Raw genomic sequence first — 20,968 nt, 5'->3', positions numbered from 1 at the left:
CTAGGGGCCCAAAGAGTGCCAAGAAAATACCATTACCACACCATTACACCACCACCACCAGCCAGAACCGTTGATACAAGGCAGGATGGATCCATGGTTTCATGTTGTTGACGCCAAATTCTGACCCTACCATCTGAATTGTCGCAGCAGAAATCGAGACTCATCGGACCAGGCAACGTTTATCCAATCTTCTATTGTCCAATTTCGATGAGGTTGTGCAAATTGTAGTCTCAGTTTCCTGTTCTTAGCTGAAAGGAGTGGCCCCCAGCGTGGTCTGCTGCTGCTGTAGCCCATCTGCTTCAAAGTTCGATGCACTGTGCATTCAGAGATGCTCTTCTGCCTACCTTGGTTGTAACGGGTGGTTATTTGAGTCACTGTTGCCTTTCTATTAGCTCGAACCAGTCTTGCCATTCTCTTCTGACCTCTGGCATCAACAAGGCATTTCCGCCCAAAGAACTGCCGCTCACTGGATATTTTTTCTTTTTCGGACCATTCTCTGTAAACCCTAGAGATGGTTGTGCGTGAAAATCCCAGTAGATCAGCAGTTTCTGAAACACTCAGACCAGCCCTTCTGGCACCAGCAACCATGCCCCGTTCAAAGTCACTCAAATCACCTTTATTCACCATACTGATGCTCGGTTTGAACTGCAGGAGATTGTCCTAAACCATGTCTACATGCCTAAATGCACTGAGTTGCCGCCATGTGATTGGCTGATTAAAAATTAAGTGTTAACGAGCAGTTGGACAGGTGTACCTAATAAAGTGGCCAGTGAGTGTATACTTACCATTCACAAATAAATACAGTGCCTTGCAAAAGTATTCGGCCCCCTTGAATCTTGCAACCTTTCGCCACATTTCAGGCTTCAAACATAAAGATATGAAATTTAATTTTTTTGTCAAGAATCAACAACAAGTTGGACACAATCGTGAAGCGGAACAACATTTATTGGATAATTTAAACTTTTTTAACAAATAAAAAACTGAAAAGTGGGGCGTGCAATATTATTCGGCCCCTTTACTTTCAGTGCAGCAAACTCCAGAAGTTCAGTGAGGATCTCTGAATGATCCAATGTTGTCCTAAATGACCGATGATGATAAATAGAATCCGCCTGTGTGTAATCAAGTCTCCGTATAAATGCACCTGCTCTGTGATAGTCTCAGGGTTCTGTTTAAAGTGCAGAGAGCATTATGAAAACCAAGGAACACACCAGGCAGGTCCGAGATACTGTTGTGGAGAAGTTTAAAGCCGGATTGGGATACAAAAAGATTTCCCAAGCTTTAAACATCTCAAGGAGCACTGTGCAAGCCATCATATTGAAATGGAAGGAGCATCAGACCACTGCAAATCTACCAAGACCCGGCCGTCCTTCCAAACTTTCTTCTCAGACAAGGAGAAAACTGATCAGACATGCAGCCAAGAGGCCCATGATCACTCTGGATGAACTGCAGAGATCTACAGCTGAGGTGGGAGAGTCTGTCCATAGGACAACAATCAGTCGTACACTGCACAAATCTGGCCTTTATGGAAGAGTGGCAAGAAGAAAGCCATTTCTCAAAGATATCCATAAAAAGTCTCGTTTAAAGTTTGCCACAAGCCACCCGGGAGACACACCAAACATGTGGAAGAAGGTGCTCTGGTCAGATGAAACCAAAATTGAACTTTTTGGCCACAATGCAAAACGATATGTTTGGCGTAAAAGCAACACAGCTCATCACCCTGAACACACCATGCCCACTGTCAAACATGGTGGTGGCAGCATCATGGTTTGGGCCTACTTTTCTTCAGCAGGGACAGGGAAGATGGTTAAAATTGACGGGAAGATGGATGCAGCCAAATACAGGAACATTCTGGAAGAAAACCTGTTGGTATCTGCACAAGACCTGAGACTGGGACGGAGATTTATCTTTCAACAGGACAATGATCCAAAACATAAAGCCAAATCTACAATGGAATGGTTCAAAAATAAACGTATCCAGGTGTTAGAATGGCCAAGTCAAAGTCCAGACCTGAATCCAATCGAGAATCTGTGGAAAGAGCTGAAGACTGCTGTTCACAAACACTCTCCATCCAACCTCACTGAGCTTGAGCTGTTTTGCAAGGAAGAATGGGCAAGAATGTCAGTCTCTCGATGTGCAAAACTGATAGAAAAATACCCCAAGCGACTTCCAGCTGTAATTGGAGCAAAAGGTGGCGCTACAAAGTATTAACGCAAGGGGGCCGAATAATATTGCACGCCCCACTTTTCAGTTTTTTATTTGTTAAAAAAGTTTAAATTATCCAATGAATTTTGTTCCACTTCACGGGTGTGTCCCACTTGTTGTTGATTCTTGACAAAAAATTAAAATTTTATATCTTTATGTTTGAATCCTGAAATGTGGCGAAAGGTTGCAAGGTTCAAGGGGGCCGAATACTTTTGCAAGGCACTGTATGTAAGTGTGACATAACTGTGTGCAGGTACCACTACTATGGCATCGCGGTGAAGGAGACGTCGCAGTACTATGACGTGATGTATTCAAAGAAGGGCGCGGCATGGGTGAACGAGGCGGGGAAAAAGGAGGTGACCAAGCAGACAGTGGCGTATTCACCACGCTCCAAACTGGGGACGCTGCTGCCAGAGTTCCCAAATGTCAAAGACCTCCATTTGCCTGCCAACTTGCCAGAAGAGAGGGTAAACAGACAACTCTTTTTTTTCTCCTCTTTTTAAAGTCCATCCTAAACAATGATGATAATGGCCAAGTTACTGTACTAAACTTGGTTGTCCAGGTATCTGATTAATTAGGTTTTTAGGAATTTATAAGGCTGAACTTGAACATTCAACAATGATGTCAGCAACTGATAACCCTTTTACCAGAGTATTTTTTTACATAAGTGTCTGTTTTCTAAGTAGTTTTTCCACCTCTGGTCTTTAGCGATAGAGACCCCCGCCCGCTGCCTCTGGCTCGGGCCCTAGAGAAAGACCCGGAGGATTTATACGCTGGCTCCTCACTAACTCTTAATCTTTTGGGGGAGATAATAAGATCTCGACATGGACAAAGGCCAGGCACTAGCTGTCCGCCTTTTTACACACATGGGGGGGCCGTGATTTGAAATGTTTTGCTGATCTTTAAAGCCTGCTTTATAGCTACCGTGCCGTAACGCCAATTCGCCCGTTCCCATGCTCGGCGCGGGATTTATCTTCTTGTTTTGCTGGCGCATTTCCGTGCGCCCCCTTCGATCAATACTGTGCTTGTCGCCCACAGGTGTCAACCTTCATCATGATGTACAGAACGCACTGCCAGAGGATACTGGACACAGTCATCCGGGCCAACTTTGACGAGGCGAGGCTTTGTTTTAAGCTTTTGAGGTGGTGGTTGGGGGGGCTACAGTCACGTGACTTGTCGCTAACTTGTCTCTATGTGATTCTAGTCAGACTTTAGGCTCCACTTTTAGGACTTGTTTGGTGAAAACTTACAAAACATTCTATTTGTCTTCGCAAGAACAAAGTTTTTTTCCCATTATGAACTAAACTACTAGCAGTGGACAATCATCTTTCAGCGCCATTGACGCGATAGACATCCAATCCATTTGAACTGTGCAGTGTTGTCACGAATTACTTGAAAAATTTTATTTAATTACTGATTCCTGATTACGCCTAAAAAAGTATCTGGGTCCTTTACTGATTACTTCATTATCAAAGTAACAAAGTTACATTAAAAGTAATTTATCAGTTACTTTTTGCCAATTTTTCTCCCTTTGCCGCCTCAACATAAGAATGACAACAGAAAAATGTCATCATATGTAATTGACTTTTTGATAATTGAATCTAAAGGGGAAGATCACAATCTTCCAGGTGGCGGAGGTTTAATTATTCGATGGAGCTGATTTCAACCACCATTGGCTCGCACTAGCTTAGCCACTCCGGAGCCCTAAAACTAACAAATAGCTGACAAACTGCATGGAATATTTTTGAAATCAACTCCACAGACTAATTAAACCCCGCTAACTCGAAGATTAGGCCTAATGTCAAAAATTCTTAATTTCGTGTTAGGGTTAACAGGACATCAGTGCCAATGCAAAACAATGCAAATTGACGGCACAATAATCAACAACACACAAATGAATTGCACAGTACAATGAACAAAAGGTCCCCACCTTTATGTTCATTGTACTGTGGGGCACGGATGCGCGCACAACCAGGAAGTGTGCCGTAGACACACACGGTCAATTTGGCCACAAAACGTGGTGGCAACTAAGCCCTTTACACTCAATTGGACTTCCAACACATCCCAAAGATGCTTACGAACTCGTAACCTCACGGCATAAATGTGCAACACGAATATCATGTAAACAATGCTTGCCAATTTGGAGCAATGACTGCTCGTCGTTGCAACGAAAGCTACAAAACGGCCGCGCATGTAAGGGATCCAAACTATTGCTGTTACTCTCCAGAATGAAGGAAAAATTCACGGATCAAAATTCCCTCACACATCTCAACACTCGGCTCAAATGTGCACCCACACTGGCAGCCTGGCCCACGCCTTTCTAAGTCCCAAAATATTTAGCGCGTGTGACTCAAGACCGAAACAGGAATTAGCTGTGAGCGGTTACCATGGAAACACATACCGGGAAGCTTTTTCAAGCATTTTTTATTCAAATGCTCCTCGTACAAGACTACAATATTCTTCATTCTAGATATATTATGAGGCAATAACAAAATAGTAACGTACAGACACTAAGGAAACTAACTTTAATCAGATTACTAGTTTAGAAAAATGAACGTGTTAGATTACTCGTTACTGAGAAAAATAATCAGATTACAGTAACGCGTTACTTCGTTACACGTAACTGACAACACTTGAATCAATCAGTTCAAATGAATTGGACTTGTATCGCCATCAGTGGTGGAAAATAAGCTAACACGCTTATTATCAAAGTGGGGTAAAAGTACGATCAGTAGTGCACAAGCCTTAACTTAAGCTTTTTTCTTTTCAACTTTTACGTTGGTGAAGCCTTCGGAAGGAAGCTATGTATTTGGATCGTTAATGTGTCCTTTTTTGTTTGTATATTTATGTTTAAGATAATTTAAGAATAAAAAAGGGATCATAATCAAACTTGCAGTACATGCTTGAATATTAAACTGAGGAAGTGATTAAACTCTGGAGTAATCAGGTCAAAGGTCACAGAGGTCAGAAAAGGACTTTGCAATAACTAAAGAATGAATAAAGGGATCATCAAACGTTCAGGGTATGTTTGTACTATGAAACGGAAGAGGTGATTCAATTTGGGGTAATTAGGTCAAAGGTCACAGAGGTCAGAAAAATAATTTTTTGCGATTTGTTGAGTACCGTTCAATTTTATTTACTTTAAAGTACATTCTAGTAGATCTGTTCCTTTCCAACTTTTAGCTAGTTATAATTTCTATTTACATACGTTTGTTTGCCACACTTTTTAATTAAATCTTAAGTACTTTTATTTCATTGTTAATAATAGGAAATGAAACTTCATTGTTTAGTAGTACAGTCATGATCATTTTAGGTTAGATAGATGTTTTCACTCAGGGCCCTTAAATAATTTAAAAACAGTTTGAGAATATGATGAATGAATATGACTTGAAATTGACCAAACCTATGATTTACCTATCCACAGTACAGCGGTGTTGTGTCGAAACTTTGCAAATTGTATGACTTACTCTACTTTCTCCATCTACCATAACTGTATGACGGTGTATAGGTCCAAAGTTTCCTGCTGCACTTCTGGCAAGGCATGCCACCCCACATGCTGCCAGTACTCAGCTCGCCCACCGTGGTCAACATCGTAGGAGTGTGTGACTCCATCCTGTACAAGGCCATCTCTGGGGTCCTCATGCCCACCGTCCTCCAAGCCCTGCCTGACAGGTGAGCAGGGGACTACCAATGCCCAGTTTATTCATTAAAAATGTCCATTACTTTTGAAATCAGTTCATTTTTTTCTTTCTTTCTTTCTTTGGTTCCCAGTTTGACGCAGGTGATTCGGAAATTTGCCAAACAATTAGAAGAGTGGCTCAAAATTGCACTGCATGATCTCCCGGAGAACCTGAGGAACATCAAATTTGAATGTAAGTGGCTTCAAAATTTAGTTTGTATATAATTTGGTTGAGAGTAGAGACACTGGGCACATTTACATGCATCTTGTAACCCTTTCATAAACCATTTTTTGGCAGTAACCTGGTTGTGCAAGGCTATTTAAAATCATTGAATTTACTTACAACCTTGTATGCTAGCCGCTTGCACGTGTACATGCGCTAGCTGCTAGCGCATGTACACGTGATATTCCTAATATTTCAACAACAAATTTTGACCTTAATTATATACATGTAAACTTAGTCACAGTTGATGTTCTGAAATATACTGAAATATTGAAAGAAAACTGTTTTAATTTTCCGTTCCTCCGCTAGTCGCCAGCTGTACCCCAGACAATGTATTGTATAAAAATGCTAAGCTAATTATACTATGGTAAATAGATTACAGTGCGCGATAAAGAGCACATCTGTGTCAATAATCTGGGCAACAGAAAAGTATTGACTGATTATTTTCAAAAGGAAAGATAGGAGTGAATGATTTCCACCCTGTTTATACTCCTGTAATCTTCTCTAGTGTCCAGGAGATTCTCGCAAATCCTGAAGCGGCAAACGTCCCTAAACCATCTGTGTCAGGTACGTACTATACCCCGAGAGCTTTTTAATAAAATCTTTATGAGCAAATGCACACTCTCAGATAAGAATAGGCACTGATACGGATAATGTCCGTGTGGCCGTCCACAGGCGTCGCGCACTGTGATAAATAGTGCCGACATCACCTTCCAAATGTTGGAGGACTGGAGGAACGTGGACCTGAACAGCATCACTAAGCAAACACTGTATACCATGGAGGATTCGCAGGAGGACCACCGGCAGCTCATCATACACTGTAAGTCAGTAGGGGAACACATGTACAGCCCCAAGGTGTGATGAGCAAAAATCAGAACCCCAATGGGGCGGGGGTTCTAGTGGACAATTATTTGCGGGCAGTGTTGTCAGTAACGCGTTACTAAGTAACTCGTTACTAAGTAACGCGTTACTGTAATCTGATTACTTTCTTCAGTAACGAGTAATCTAACGCGTTAAATTTTCCAAGCCAGTAATCCGATTAAAGTTAGTTTCCCTAGTGCCGGTGCGTTACTATTTTGTTTTTGTCCTCATAATGTATGTAGAATGAAGAATACTGTAGTCATGTACGAAGAGCTTTTCTTATCGGGGAAAAAAAAACGTGTCACGTGTTTTACGGTGCTGTTTGAGGCTGAGCACTGTCTGCCACGGCGGCCAACAACATAGCATTCTGACGAGGCAGCGAGGCTAACAGTGAAAGGCAGGATATGTACCGCAAATAGATGCCTTTGCTCACTGGAAATACAGCCATTACCTCACATTTCTGTCCAGTAAAGATGACAAAAGTATCTTCGTTGGATGTCACGTTTTCTCATCGGGGGAAAAACACCGGCTCACGTGTTTTACCATGCTATGAGCGCTGTTGGCGGCTTAACAAACAACTGGCTACCTCTCAGGATGCTAACAGTGGAAGACGTAGGAGAAGAACCACAAACGGCTGCATTTGCTTATTGGACATAGAGCCATGACTTCACATTTCTCTCCAATAAAGATGACAAAAAATATCTCCGTGCGTCGCAAATTTTGCGCTGGTTCAAAAGGGCAGTCGACCGCTAATAACTCTACATCTAATTCAAGGAACCACTTGGAATTACAGCACAACGCGACAAAAATCGAATCAAAGCCAACAGGTAACGAGACAGCCAGCACTTTTACAGTTTGTAACCAGCCTTTACGTACATTTTATAGTTATAGTTTGTAACCATAGGCGGAGTGTGACGTTGTGTGTGTGTGTGTGTGTGTGTGGGGGGGGGGTGACGATGACAAAAGAGCGAGTCAAAAGTTTGGACACGCCTCATCATTTGTGCTTTTTAATATATTTTCACTACTATTGTAAATTCTCAGTGAAAATATTAAAACTATGAATGAACATGAGGAATTATGTTCTTGTAAACAGGTTTTATAATGTACATTCTTCAAAGTGTCCACCCTTGAGGTGTCTCCAAACTTTTAGCCTATACTGAATGCATTATGAAATACTTTGTAGGATTCTTGTTCATTTCATTTGTTTTTGTTGTTTGTGTTATTGCTTTACAACTTTTATAGACAGCATTTTAACGGCTAGGTCTTTATTTTAAAGGGGGAGTTCAGAATTTTTGACATTAGGCTTAATCTTCAAGTTAGTGGGGGTTTAATTAGTCGTTGGAGTTGTTTTGAACAAATTCTGTGCAGTTTGTCAGTTATTTGTTAGTTTCAGGGCTCCGGAGTGGCTGAGCTAGCGCAAGTCAGTGGTGGTTGAAATCAACTCCATTAAACCCCTGCTAACTCGAAGATAAAGCCTTATCTGAAAAATTCAATTACATGCGATGAAATTTTTCTGTTGAGGCAGCAAAGGGAGAAAAATTGGGAAAAGTAACTGACAAATTACTTTTAAAGTAACTTAGTTACTTTGATAATAAAGTAATCAGTAAAGTAACTAGATTTCTTTTTTGAGGAGTAATCAGTAATCAATAATTAAATTACTTTTTCAAGTAATCTGTGACATCACTGTTTGCGGGCCCCTTCACACTTTCGGAGGCCCCTTAAGACAATTGTCCAGTGTCTATGGCTTTGTCTACACTAGGTTGGATCTTTTTTTTTTTCTTGTCTGTATATTAGGACAATATTTTATCACTGTCTGCACTACGTTTAGGGTAGGTTTATAAACAAAGCGCTCCTGCAAGGGACGCCTGCATTTACGCAGACTACGCCTGCCAAGAAGGAACAGTCTCGTGTGTGACGTCATCGTCCACGCTAATTACCTCTGAACCGGAAGCTTATTATTTTTCAACGTTGTTTATTGTCTTCTCCGGACATATTCTAATGTAAAATTTACAAGCTCTGTCAGTTGTAAAAAGAGCAGGGGAGCCGCGTCTTTATCATTTGTCTCCATTGTTTACGATCCCGTAATGCCGCACAAAAATGGCGATGGCACACTCCATGACATTACTTACCTTCACTTCCTACCTATCTGACCGCACACAATTTGTCAAATTCGGCTACCACAAATCCAAATCCCTCCTTGTCTCTGCTGGCGTGCCCCAGGGTTCCGTCCTGGGGCCGCTCCTCTTCATCATTTACATTCTCTTCCTCTGTTCCATCTTCCACAAACACAACATTCACTTCCAGTGCTACGCGGATGACATCTAGCGCTACATTTCCTCAAAACCAACCTCTTCACTTCCCCCCTTTTCCCTCACCTTCTGTTTAGAAGACATTAATTCTTGGTTCTCCTCCAACTTCCTCCTCCTCAATAGCTCAAAATCAGATATCCTCCTTGTAGGCAACAACACCACACTCTCTAATGACAATAACTTCTCTATTACTATCAACAATGTGCCGATCTCTCCCTCCACTCAGGTTAAGAGTCTGGTTGTCATCCTCGACAGCACGCTCTCCTTCCGCTTCCATATCAACGACAGCAACAGATCAGCCTACTTCCACCTTCGCAATATTTCTCGCCTCCTCCCTTCTCTCACCCGCCATACCGCTTCCACTCTTGTCCGTAGTCTAGTCACTTCCCAGCTCGATTACTATAACTCAATGCTCTTTGGTCTCCCAAATAAGTCTCTCCAGAAGCTGCAGCTCCTCCAAATTTCAGCAGCACGCCTCATCACTCGGACCCCCGCCACACACCACATCACCCCCATCCCCCATCAACTTCACTTGCTCCCAGTCAAACTAAGAATCAATTACAAGATCCTTGTCAATACCTTTAAAGCACTCCATGGCCTAGCCCCTCTTTACCTATGTAATCTCCTCTGTATGAACCGTCCCCCTTTCGGTCCCCCGTGTCCGTCGCCCCACCTTCTGTTCCAGAGCTTTTAGTCACTGTGCCCCCCCGCCCCCCGCTCTGGAACTCTCTAACCCTCGATCTTCGCAATATATTTACCCTCTCACTTTTCAAATCTAGACTGAAAACACACCTGCTTACATTTTCTTACCCACCATGATCCTTATCTCGGTTTTATCCTGACCTTTATTTATTTTTTTGTTTTGTTGCTTTTATCCTGCTTTTAATCTAATTTTATGATTGTTTTGTTATTGCTGTTGAGCTATTGTGTTCCCATCTTTCTTGTAAAGTGCCACTGTGTGTTTTGAAAAGTCCTATAGAAATAAAATGTATTATTATTATTATTATTACGTTGGCTGCGATTTTTACATGTATAGCCCGTGGCTGCATTAGACCGGGTATCCCGAGTTAAAAAAAAAAAAATCGCCTCTAGTCACTGTAATAAAATATCCCGACAAGAGGTACATTAGTGTAGCCAACATGCCGTATAGTATAATAAATTGAACGTTTAAGGCCATTATCCGCCATTATCTAGACGTCCCCTCTGGCTGGGTGTGTGGGTGTGTGCTGGTGGGATGGGGTGGGGGTGGGGGGGGGGGGCAAGTGGAAATTTTTTGCAGCCAAGCAGCTGGCAGAGATATTTTAACAATTGAACACTACTATATTACAACTCCGCGCATCATCTTACCTTTCTGTTTGACCCTCCCCTCGCCCAACAATGCCCACTTTACGCTTGCAAACCGGGCCTCTTAGAGGGCCGGGTGTGGTCGCACCCCCAGCAGCCCAGTTCCCCCCCTGCTGTAAATTGAGTCATGTAGGCCACAGTATTAGGCTACACTAGCCCTTTAATGCCAGCAATATGAAGCAATTATCAGAGAATCCCAAAATTTGAAAAATAAGGTCCTCATGAAACCTTTTTTTCAAATTTGTGAAAAGAAAAGTCAAAATGAATATGTGTTATAAGTGCTCAGATATCTATAACCCTTGCTAAATCCTGTTTTGTTTTTTCATGGAACCTGCAGATGCATGTGTTGACTTGCATCCATCATTTTTTTTTTCAAAAAGAAATGTCAAAATTCTGAAATAATCTCAAAATCATGAAATTTTGGGTGTATCAAATGTGATACATTTGGCAATATAGGTTTATGACAGATAATTTTTTTTGCCTCATAATCCGGACAGTACTTTATACCTGTCCGTACTATGTTTAAGGTGCGTTTATAAACTCCACGCTCCTGCAAGGGACGCCTGCGCAAGCCTCGTGTGTGACGTCACCGTCCGTGCGGGTCAGCTCTGTACCGGAAGATTATAATTTTTCAGCGTTATTCAATATTTTATCCGGATATATATAAATATATATATATATATATATATATATATATATATGCAAGCATCAAAATTTACAAGCTCTTTCAGTTGTAAAGAGACAAAAAAGCTGCCTCCGTACTAGACATGTGCCGATTACCGGTTTCAAGGTATACCGTGGTATGAAAACGTCAAGGTTTCAAAACCGCCAAAATTTTACGTCATACTGTCCCTTAGGTATTAGCTATTTTTTATGCCCCAAAAATGCATGGAGAAATCCCTCGCTTGCAGCTGTAAGGCTCAACCCTCTCCCACCGGTTGTTGCTCAGTGTCAGTGAGTCAGCTGTGCTACACGGTGGCTGGAGGAGGTGAAACTCTTGAACTTTTTTCCCCCATCGGAGAAAACAAAATCGCTGGTATGGGAACACTTCGGCTACAAAAAAGTTAAGGACGGCCGCGGCTTAGAGGAGCAGGGCCAACCGACCTGCAAAATATGTTTGCACAGGGTGGCTGCCGAGGAGGCAATACCTCCAATATGATTTCGCAGTTTTGCAAAATTAAAGGTTAGTAAACACTGTCATGATCGTTTTCCGTCAGCTACAAGAGTTAAATCCAGCGTGTTTAGTGTGTCTAGCGGTGATAAAACGTGGTGCTTTTTTCTCTCTGGCAACTGTCTGTGTTGAAAAAGAGAGTATGTGTATAACGTAAACATGGTACGAGTCATATGCTTTTTATAAAAAAAAAAAAAATAATAATAATAATAATGATAATTCAATTATGTTTGTTCTGATAGTAATAATGTTGAGCTGTGGCTGTTGGTTAAGGCTCACCAAAAGGACTGCATACATTTTAATTTTATTTAGAATTTTTTTTTTTTTTCAATTGATTTTAACATACTTATTTTCTAATTTGCTAATATGTTTTAAGAAATTAAAAATAAAAGTCCTGTTCAATGGAAAAAGTTTTTTAAACCCAGATATCTATAGACCGTGCAATAAAATATCCTGACAAGATAAAATTAGTGTAGCCAACATGCCGTATAGTATAAATTGAACGTTTAAGGCCATCATCCGTCCTAGTGTAGACGTAGCCTGTGTAGGGAGCATTTAGGTTTACAAATCTGGCCTACATGAAACAAAATGTGCTTACCATTCATGTAGATTGTGGACACCAGGTCTTAATTAAAATATTAAAAAAAAATAACTAAAAAATAATTATTTCATTTAATAAAGAAATTTAGCCCATTGCCTACCATTCACGCCGATAGATGTGCAATCCATTATGTCAGTTAAAAATGGATTGCACATATCACCAGATGATAACACGTGAATCCTTGCAAAACAAAGCATAACATGGCAAAATACTGTTATTATACAGTTATTAAGAAGTAATACGTAAAAAACACAATTGGACTGCTTTTGTTTCAGTATACCAGGAGTTTGATCGTCTTTTGGAGGAGCAGTCGCCCATCGAAGCCTACATTGAATGGCTTGACTCCATGGTGGACCGTTGTGTTGTCAAGGTGAGACTGCCGCCACAGTTACTCTTGTCCGATAAAGGCTTTTTAACCAATAACCGATATCCCAATATTGTGCAACTACTAAAATCGGATACCGATATCAAACCGATACCGATATATGTGGTCATGGACTCAACATATTATTAGGACTGTCAAATGATCAAAAATTTTTCAACGAGTTAATCACAGCTTGAAAATTAATTAATCTTAATTCATCGCAATTCAAACCATCTACGGATAGAAAGGGATCCACGGATAGAAAGACTTGTAATTCTTAAAAGATAAATGTGAGTACAAGTTAGAGTAGATTTATTTTAAAACCCCTCTGTATGTTTTCGTTTTAATAAAATTCGTAAAATTTTCAATCCAAAAATAAACTAATAGCTCGCAATTGTGAAAGGTAGTGATTGAAATACACCACAAGGTGTCAAGGGTGAGTTTTAAATTCATTAAAGATCTAGCCAAGTTTTTCTGGTGCATTTTGCCCCTCGACTGACGCCGTAGTTTCCGGGTTCATTGTACCTTATGTTCATTTGAGTGTTGACTTCTCAACGTACTAGACCTCTGATAGTTTGTATATTGTGACTAAATATTGCCATCTATTATATTTGTTCAGCAAAACAAAATGTTTGAATAGAGTTTGACCAAAGTCTGAGTATTATTTTGCATTGCTATTTTGATTGGGAATCGCAATTCTATTAGCATTGAGCGCTATTCTTTTTGTGAACATTATTTTTTTTGAGAGATAGGAATATTATTTTTGTTGTGTTTTCAGTAAATGATACTGTAGCGACCTAACTGTTCCGCCCAAATGCATGATGAGAAGTTGGGCAACCATGACTGTCAGTGGTGGCTGCAAATGGTATATATTCTCTGCGTTGTGTTTAATATAGTGTGTTAAGAAAAAGATCATCTCCTGTCATTCTCCCCGCGTTGCTCGCTACAATACTTATAATTGTGGTGGAAGAGATGCCAAAGCTTATGCCAATAAATAGCGCAGCCCCAATGAATGCCTGTGTACACTCAACTCGGTTGTATCTGCCTCTTAGCTTTCAATATACATAAAACGGTTGCATTGTAGTCTGCTTGTGGCAATGCATGAGTGGGTCATTCCACGCATGAGTTAAATATTTTAACTAGGGCTGTCAAACGATTAAAATTTTTAATCGAGTTAATTACAGCTTAAAAATTAATTAATCGTAATTAATCGCAATTAATCGCAATTCAAACCATCTATAAAATATGCCATATTTTTCTGTAAATTATATGTATATTCTGTAAAATAAATTGTTGGAATGGAAAGATAAGACACAAGATGGATATATACATTCAACATACGGTACATAAGGACTGTAGTGGGCATTTCACTCTACTGTCATTTAAATCTGTCTATGCTGTCCTCACTCCGAAGCGTCTACTTTTTCCAAAGCTAGACAGCTAGTGAACGACGCCTTAATAATCAGACTTCTTCCCTTTTCATCTGATTTATTAATAAAATGGCCTCAAACCATTGTCCTCTTTAGACCGTAGTGAAACTACAAAAAAAAAAGTACACAAGCATTGCATTAGCAACAACGTTAGCCTAGCACGCTATACAGGTTCACTAAACATAAACAAAAAGCAACTCATACAAAAAATATAACATTTCGCTTACTAACATAATATGTACATTCTTTACAACAACCATACTTACGGACAAATCTTGTCCAAGGATCATATAAGCACAACCTTACAACGTAGGCGTCAGCCCGAGACGTCATGCAGCCATATTGAACTGGCAAGAAAGCAATAAACCATGTCGCAAAGCGACCACAAGAGTTCGCTGTTAGACAGCACAAAAAAACTTGCTGTAAAACTTACCAAAAGGCAGAATACTGTCTGACATGGGACAGTGCGGGACATGTGCGTTAATTGCGTCAAATATTTTAACGTGATTAATTAAAGAAATTAATTACCGCGCGTTAACGCGATAATTTTTACAGCCCTAATTTTAACGTGATTAATTAAAAAAATTAATTACCGCCTGTTAACGCGATAAATTTGACAGCCCTACATATTATGGCTAATTGTATTGTGATGCCATACTGGATGTTTATATAATGATAATTCTCACATAATAAATCCCAAGCATAGTTTGGCGATATCTAATGGTCAATAAGCATAACTGCTGTGCTAAGCTGTGACCAGCCCGAGTACAAAGCCAGAAGGCTTCTACATTCACTTTGAAAGCAACATGCATATTGGCCCAAAACCGATAATGAAAAACCTATTTCGATATTTTCCAATATCATTTTAAACTGCTTTCATCGGACAACTCGAGCCACAATTTTATTTCTGCATATTTTTTTCACTTAATACGAGAAAATGATATTTTCAAAGCCTCTCTACCAGCGAAAAGACACCTGCAGCTCTCACAGAAATCTTCCCTGTAAATGATGCCCACAAGCTTCCCATTTGCGGCCATTATACACCCGATGTGGCCTTGTAAAACGCGGTCGTCCCGGCAACGCCTCGGCGTAGCCGGACAATGGTTCAATAGGAAGGCGTGTCCCCGAAGGCAAATTAAATAGTTGACTTGTTGACATGTTTTCTGGTCTCGGAGGGTTAAGCCCCAAACATAGGCAGAGGGGTTAATATCCTGACCCTCCCCCGGGCTATTCTCATGGAAATGGTCTACTTCTCCTTCTAGGTGTCCGGGAAGAGGCCCGGCTGCCTGAAGAAGGTGGCCCAGCAGTTCCTGTTGATGTGGTCTTGCTTTGGGACCAGAGTCATTCGGGATATGACGCTCCACAGCGCCCCTAGCTTTGGTAAGCCGACTCTACTTTTGCTGATTCAGTGTTCCTTAACCGCAAACAGAAGTGGCAAAATTCTAAAGCACAGTACGGAGAAAGGATTGTTCTCAAATGTAGGGAGTGAAAGGGGAAAATAGTCAGGAAATAAACACTTAAATGTACAGATTGTTGAAAAGTATGACGTAAGCACCTTGTCAGCTAATGATGTCATGACTGAAAGCTACACAACCAACAAGTCAAATCAGCTGGGAGCTTTTAGCAGCGGCGGTGGGTCGTCATGGCGATTTTCTGCTTACTCAATAGGATAATGATTCATTAGCGAAACACCCTTCTTTCGCCCACACAACTGAGCCCTAATTAGGTTAACCACCACCTAGACATCCATCTTGTCTTTTTCTATTTTTTCCATAATGTCATTTACATTTTAAAATGATAATTCTGATAATGAGTTTGATCTTTTTTGTGGAACCAACCGGGGGAATTCATAGTGCTTATTCAAGAATTTGGGGACTTTGTGGGGAAAAAAATGTTTACATTATTAACAGTCGGAGCTAGTCCGTATTTTTCAGTAATTAAATTTTCTGCGATTAAGGGAAAAACAGGAAAATAAAACATGTTTTAAAATTATTTTAAAAAGCATATAGGAAATAGTTGTTGTTTTTTTATTTTAAACACTGCATAAAGTACATATTCAATAATTCAAAATTGTTTCTTATAAACAATGCAGAAATAGCTTTTAATCAAAATTGAATAAATATGCAAAATGCATGAAAATGCCAATATTAATTATGACATTATAACATATTTTTTCATATCTTGAAATACTGATAGTGTAAAACCTATTTTATCAACAATTTTTTTTTTTAATTAACCCTTTTATAGCAAGGGTCCCCAACCTTTTTTGAACCACGGACTGGTCTGGTGTAGGCCTTTTTTCTCACGGACCGGAAATGTGTGGCAGAAAAATACAGTAAATATAAAATAACTCGAAAGGGCTGAATAACAAACGTGAAAATGTAAATCACTATACGCCGAATCAACCTTTTTTAACAGCGGCCTCTCCTGAAACTTGACGGCAAATATCCTTGGTCGCAATCATAATGAGTTCTTCTCCAATCGTGAAAGGTTTCTTGGCTTTAGCAATACAGTTACGAGGTATGATGCTCTCAGTGCATTTGCTTTTGTTAATGTAGTGACCCTCAGTAATTTGTTTCTGTCCTTCGTGCCCGCACGGTTCTCTTTTTAAAAAAATTTCAAAGGCTCATCTATTATTCCTGGGTGCTGAGTCTCTATGCGACGAAGCAGCTACTATAATGGCTTCATTGCCTCGTTTGTTAGCATGGCCTTTTCCCTGTAGAAAAAGCTGTTCAAAGATGTCTGTTTTTTCACTCATCTGGACTGGAAATATAACTGGTAATGACGAAATTAAAATGAAAACATAACGAAATTAAATTGCTACTGGATCGCACAGTCGAGGAAAAGAGCCTATCGTCGGAAATGTGTGGTATATTTTGTTACCGCTGTTAGGGTCCGCAGCTGCGGAAACAAGGTTGTACCTCAAAGTAGAAAACAACGGAGGGACGCGTTCAAGGGTTTACTAAATACAAATAAAAATACATGTGATCGTGGAAAAGGGGGAATAACACAATGGGTCCGTTACAGTAGGTCGACAGGGATTAATAATACTAACCTAAGCGGTAGTCAGCGAGCCGATAAGACAACAAAACAAATACACTGAACGCAATACACTACTGTTCTAAAGGACCCCACACTTTTGAACCGTAGTGTACATAATGAAAAATCCCATATGATAGTGTACCAGCACAACGTAAGGGATTTCAAAAACAGCAGACAAAAAAGTTCGCGAATGCACGAAATTCGAGAGTACAAGGTATTCGAATTTTGCCCAGCAAGCTCATACCTGGGGAGACCGTGGCGCAGTTGGCAGCTCGAGTTGTCCTGATACCGAAAGGTCAGCGGTTCGATTCCCTGCTACGACTGCCCAGATTCAGATTCAGTCTTCCCAGCCTGGTGCAGGTCCACAATTTTGTCTCTGGTGTCCTTCGACAGCTCTTTGGTCTTGGCCATATTGGAGTTTGGAGTGTGACTGACTGAGATTGTGGACAGGTGTCTTTTATACCGATAATGAGTTGAAACAGGTGCCATTAATACAGGTAACGAGTGGAGTCTCGTTAGACCTCGTTAGAAGAAGTTGGACCTCTTTGACAGCCAGAAATCTTGCTTGTTTGTAAGTGACCAAATACTTATTTGCCACTCTAATTTTTTTTTCCACATTCTGTCTCTCATAGTTGAGGTTTACCTATGTTGACAATTACAGGCCTCTCTAATCTTTTCAAGTAGGAGGACTTGCACAATTGGTGGTTGACTAAATACTTATTTGCCCCACTGTAATTACTCTCCATTTACCATATCTCGGCACCCTTCTGTTGGATCGCCTGGGCTTAAATACAGTCTTGATGAGCTTGAATTGGCTGCAGGTACGACGTCGGGAACGCTCTCACAACCAGCTCCGTAACAAAACCTGATCTAACCAACAGAATGTGACAGCCGATGCCGACCACAAATGACATAATGTCCGGGTTATCGGCAGCACAGAGCGCCGAGTCGGCAACATGGGACAAGTTTGTGAAAGTGTCCAACCCGCGTCATTACCGGGATATCGCTCCATGTGTGAAAGCAATGACACGAGTAAATCCCGTGTCACCTTACATGAGTATTTACAGGGATATGTGTGTGAAAGGGGCTTCGGGCTTTTTTCCCTTCTTTTCTATGCCAAATACCAAAAGAATCACTTGCCCTGTAATGGGTTAAATAGAGAGTAAACTTGAAAATTGGTCTGTTAACTATAGATCCTGCTCATGTGACGTCACAGCCACGCCCCCGCGCCATGTTGTCCGTATACTCGTCATGTTAATGCATTAGCGCTTCGTAAATTCCTCCTATTATGGCGTGTTTTTCTGCTCGTTAACATTAATAATCAAAATGGTGAAGTCGTGTGTGGCGGTCGGTTGCAAAAACAGAGAAGATAGACGGAGAGACTTGAAGTTTTACCGTATTCCGAGACACCCGGAGAGGAGACCGAGATTGACGGCTGCAATTCGACGAGAAAACTGGGCTCCAAACGACTACCACAGATTATGTAGTAGTCATTTTATATCTGGTAAGATGCATTTAATATATATTTAGAGGGTTTTGGGCTGACAACCACAATTAAGATCATTGCTAGGCTAATCGCCGACAACATACACTCAGACGTTGTGAATGAACTACCTGAAAATATATAATTATAAGGGGATAATCAGACAGTTGTCATACAATTAATTTACAATTTCACTATTGAGGTCAAAAGCCAAAAAATAAATTCAACTAGGGACAATCTGGAGTAGTGCTATCGCACTTCATATTTATTACATATTATATATATGTATGTAGTGAGAGTGCTATCGCTAAACCATATAAACATTAAAAGCCCTAGCTCCATTGACAAATGACATGAAATACATTAGACTTGACAGTGGATGTTAGCAAGAACAAAAGATTTTGAATTGAAAATTTCGTAACTCACCTTCCCGAGCACAAGATAGATTCCTGCCGAATTTTCGTGGACGAGGACCTGTTTCACCCAACCAGCAACGAAGTATTTATAAGCCTCCAAGCTCTTAAAGTTTTTCAAACTTTCGTGAGAATAGGCTGATTTTGTGTGGACAAGATAGTTGTAAATATCAAGGTCAGGCAAAGATGGCGAAGACAGCGGGTCGAAAAACATCGATTTAGGCATCAAATACGGATCTGGCGAATGGATAAACTGAAGCTTTTCCACGTAACGCCTTTTATGCAACGCATCCAATGAGTTTACAGCGTCCGATAACACCGGGGCTTCCATGAATTGCTCTATAACTTGCACGACTAATTGAAAACAATGAGAATAGGTACAATATGGCGGCCGGATACAGCGACACGTCATTTTGTGACGTAGGTGAGTAGGGTCTATACTCTAGTATGTCAACAAAATATTACTACTTGGTTGCCTTTGAGCAGTAGCACTGAGAATGGTAGAATGTCCAACCAATTGGTGTGCAGGTGAAGTGGGTGTGGCTTGGTTAATTGAGGTGCCGTAAAATGAAAAGGGAAAGCGACCTCTCGTTCCCCGGCCATTATCCTTCGCACAGCGTTTGAATATCAAAGACACAGCTGGCCGCCGTGTTTCCGTAAAGCAGCTTTATGTGCACAAACAGCTAATTAACAAAAGTGAGCCCCCTTCCCCCGCCAACTCCCCTCGAAGTGTTTGCCCGTCTTTTCCATTTTATGACAACTCAGGATTGCACCCGACAACCATGAATAGCCGGCAAGTGTTTATCATGCAGTCACACATGGACAATGACACAATTGAGGGGCTCACACACGGGACACCCAGAGAGGTCAGCGGGACCTATTTTTGGCACTGACCCGGATCATGGGAAAAGCAGGACTATGTTCAAAATCATTTGCTCATTTCCTCAAAATTTTGCAACGGTTTTACATGGTACTTTTGCAGTATTCTATTAGAAATTTTGGTTTCACGGTGGTACTTGTTTCACAGGCTCTTTCCACCTGATCCATCTCATGTTTGACGATTACGTCTTGTACCTGCTTGAGTCGCTCCACTGCCAGGAGAGGGCCAACGACCTCATGAGGGCCATGAAGGGCGAAGGCGGCGCAGGTGAGGATGACAATGACACAACCGGTCAAAAGTAAATTCAATGTAAAGTGACACCTCGATTTATGTGCAATGCTGTTGTTTTTTAAGGATTTTTTAAAATGCTTTTTGTTTTGAAATTTGCCAAAATTTCAGTCGTAAAAAATAGAGCAACTCAGGTCCAAGTAATGCATTCACATGTGGAGCCCATGCACTTTAGCTGTATATTGAATGTCAAAAACGCAATTGAAAATGAAGACACTGATAGTAAAAGCAGCGCATTATCCAATTCATCTAGTGTTGGTCTGTTTTGGTATATTTGTAGTTTATTGAAGTTATATTTTATCAAGAAAAAGTAAGACTTAATTCATGTAATTTTTTTTTTTTTTTTGGGGGGGGGGGTGGAGCCATAATTATATAGCCTCTTTTTTCCAATTAAAAATCTAAACTATTTCTAATCTAAGATTGTTTGTTTTCTTCTTCCCTTGTCATATGTTATCTTTATTTTGTTTCCCACATATTTTTTCCAATTTCCTTTTTTCTGTCCTTTTCCTTTCCTCAATTTTTTTCTTTTGCGTTTTATAAAATGTACTTTGTACCAGCGCCTTCCTTGCTGCATTTCAAAAGTTGTTTCTTTTTCATGTCTTTTTACCATTTTGACTACTTCATATTTTCCACATTTTTTCCCCTTATTGTTATTTTCACTCATATTTATATATTTCA

At 40.5% G+C, this 20,968-nt stretch overlaps 1 protein-coding gene across 2 annotated transcripts in view; it reads left to right on the top strand.

Annotated features, from left to right (window-relative positions):
- Positions 1-20,968, top strand: part of rfx4 (regulatory factor X, 4) — a 65,822-nt gene that overhangs the window by 34,195 nt on the left and 10,659 nt on the right. For both annotated transcript variants that reach the window (XM_057835685.1, XM_057835684.1), the window contains exons 6-14: positions 2,456-2,669; positions 3,241-3,318; positions 5,711-5,874; positions 5,974-6,074; positions 6,613-6,671; positions 6,780-6,924; positions 12,666-12,760; positions 15,447-15,564; positions 20,150-20,269. In XM_057835685.1, the coding sequence (XP_057691668.1) occupies positions 2,456-2,669; positions 3,241-3,318; positions 5,711-5,874; positions 5,974-6,074; positions 6,613-6,671; positions 6,780-6,924; positions 12,666-12,760; positions 15,447-15,564; positions 20,150-20,269 (1,094 nt within the window). The remainder of the gene's footprint in view (positions 1-2,455; positions 2,670-3,240; positions 3,319-5,710; positions 5,875-5,973; positions 6,075-6,612; positions 6,672-6,779; positions 6,925-12,665; positions 12,761-15,446; positions 15,565-20,149; positions 20,270-20,968) is intronic.

The sequence above is a fragment of the Corythoichthys intestinalis genome, chromosome 5, assembly GCF_030265065.1.
Source record: "Corythoichthys intestinalis isolate RoL2023-P3 chromosome 5, ASM3026506v1, whole genome shotgun sequence".
NCBI lineage: Eukaryota > Metazoa > Chordata > Actinopteri > Syngnathiformes > Syngnathidae > Corythoichthys > Corythoichthys intestinalis.
The sequence above is the reverse complement of the archived record's forward strand: the minus strand, read 5'-3'. Positions and strand labels throughout refer to the sequence as shown.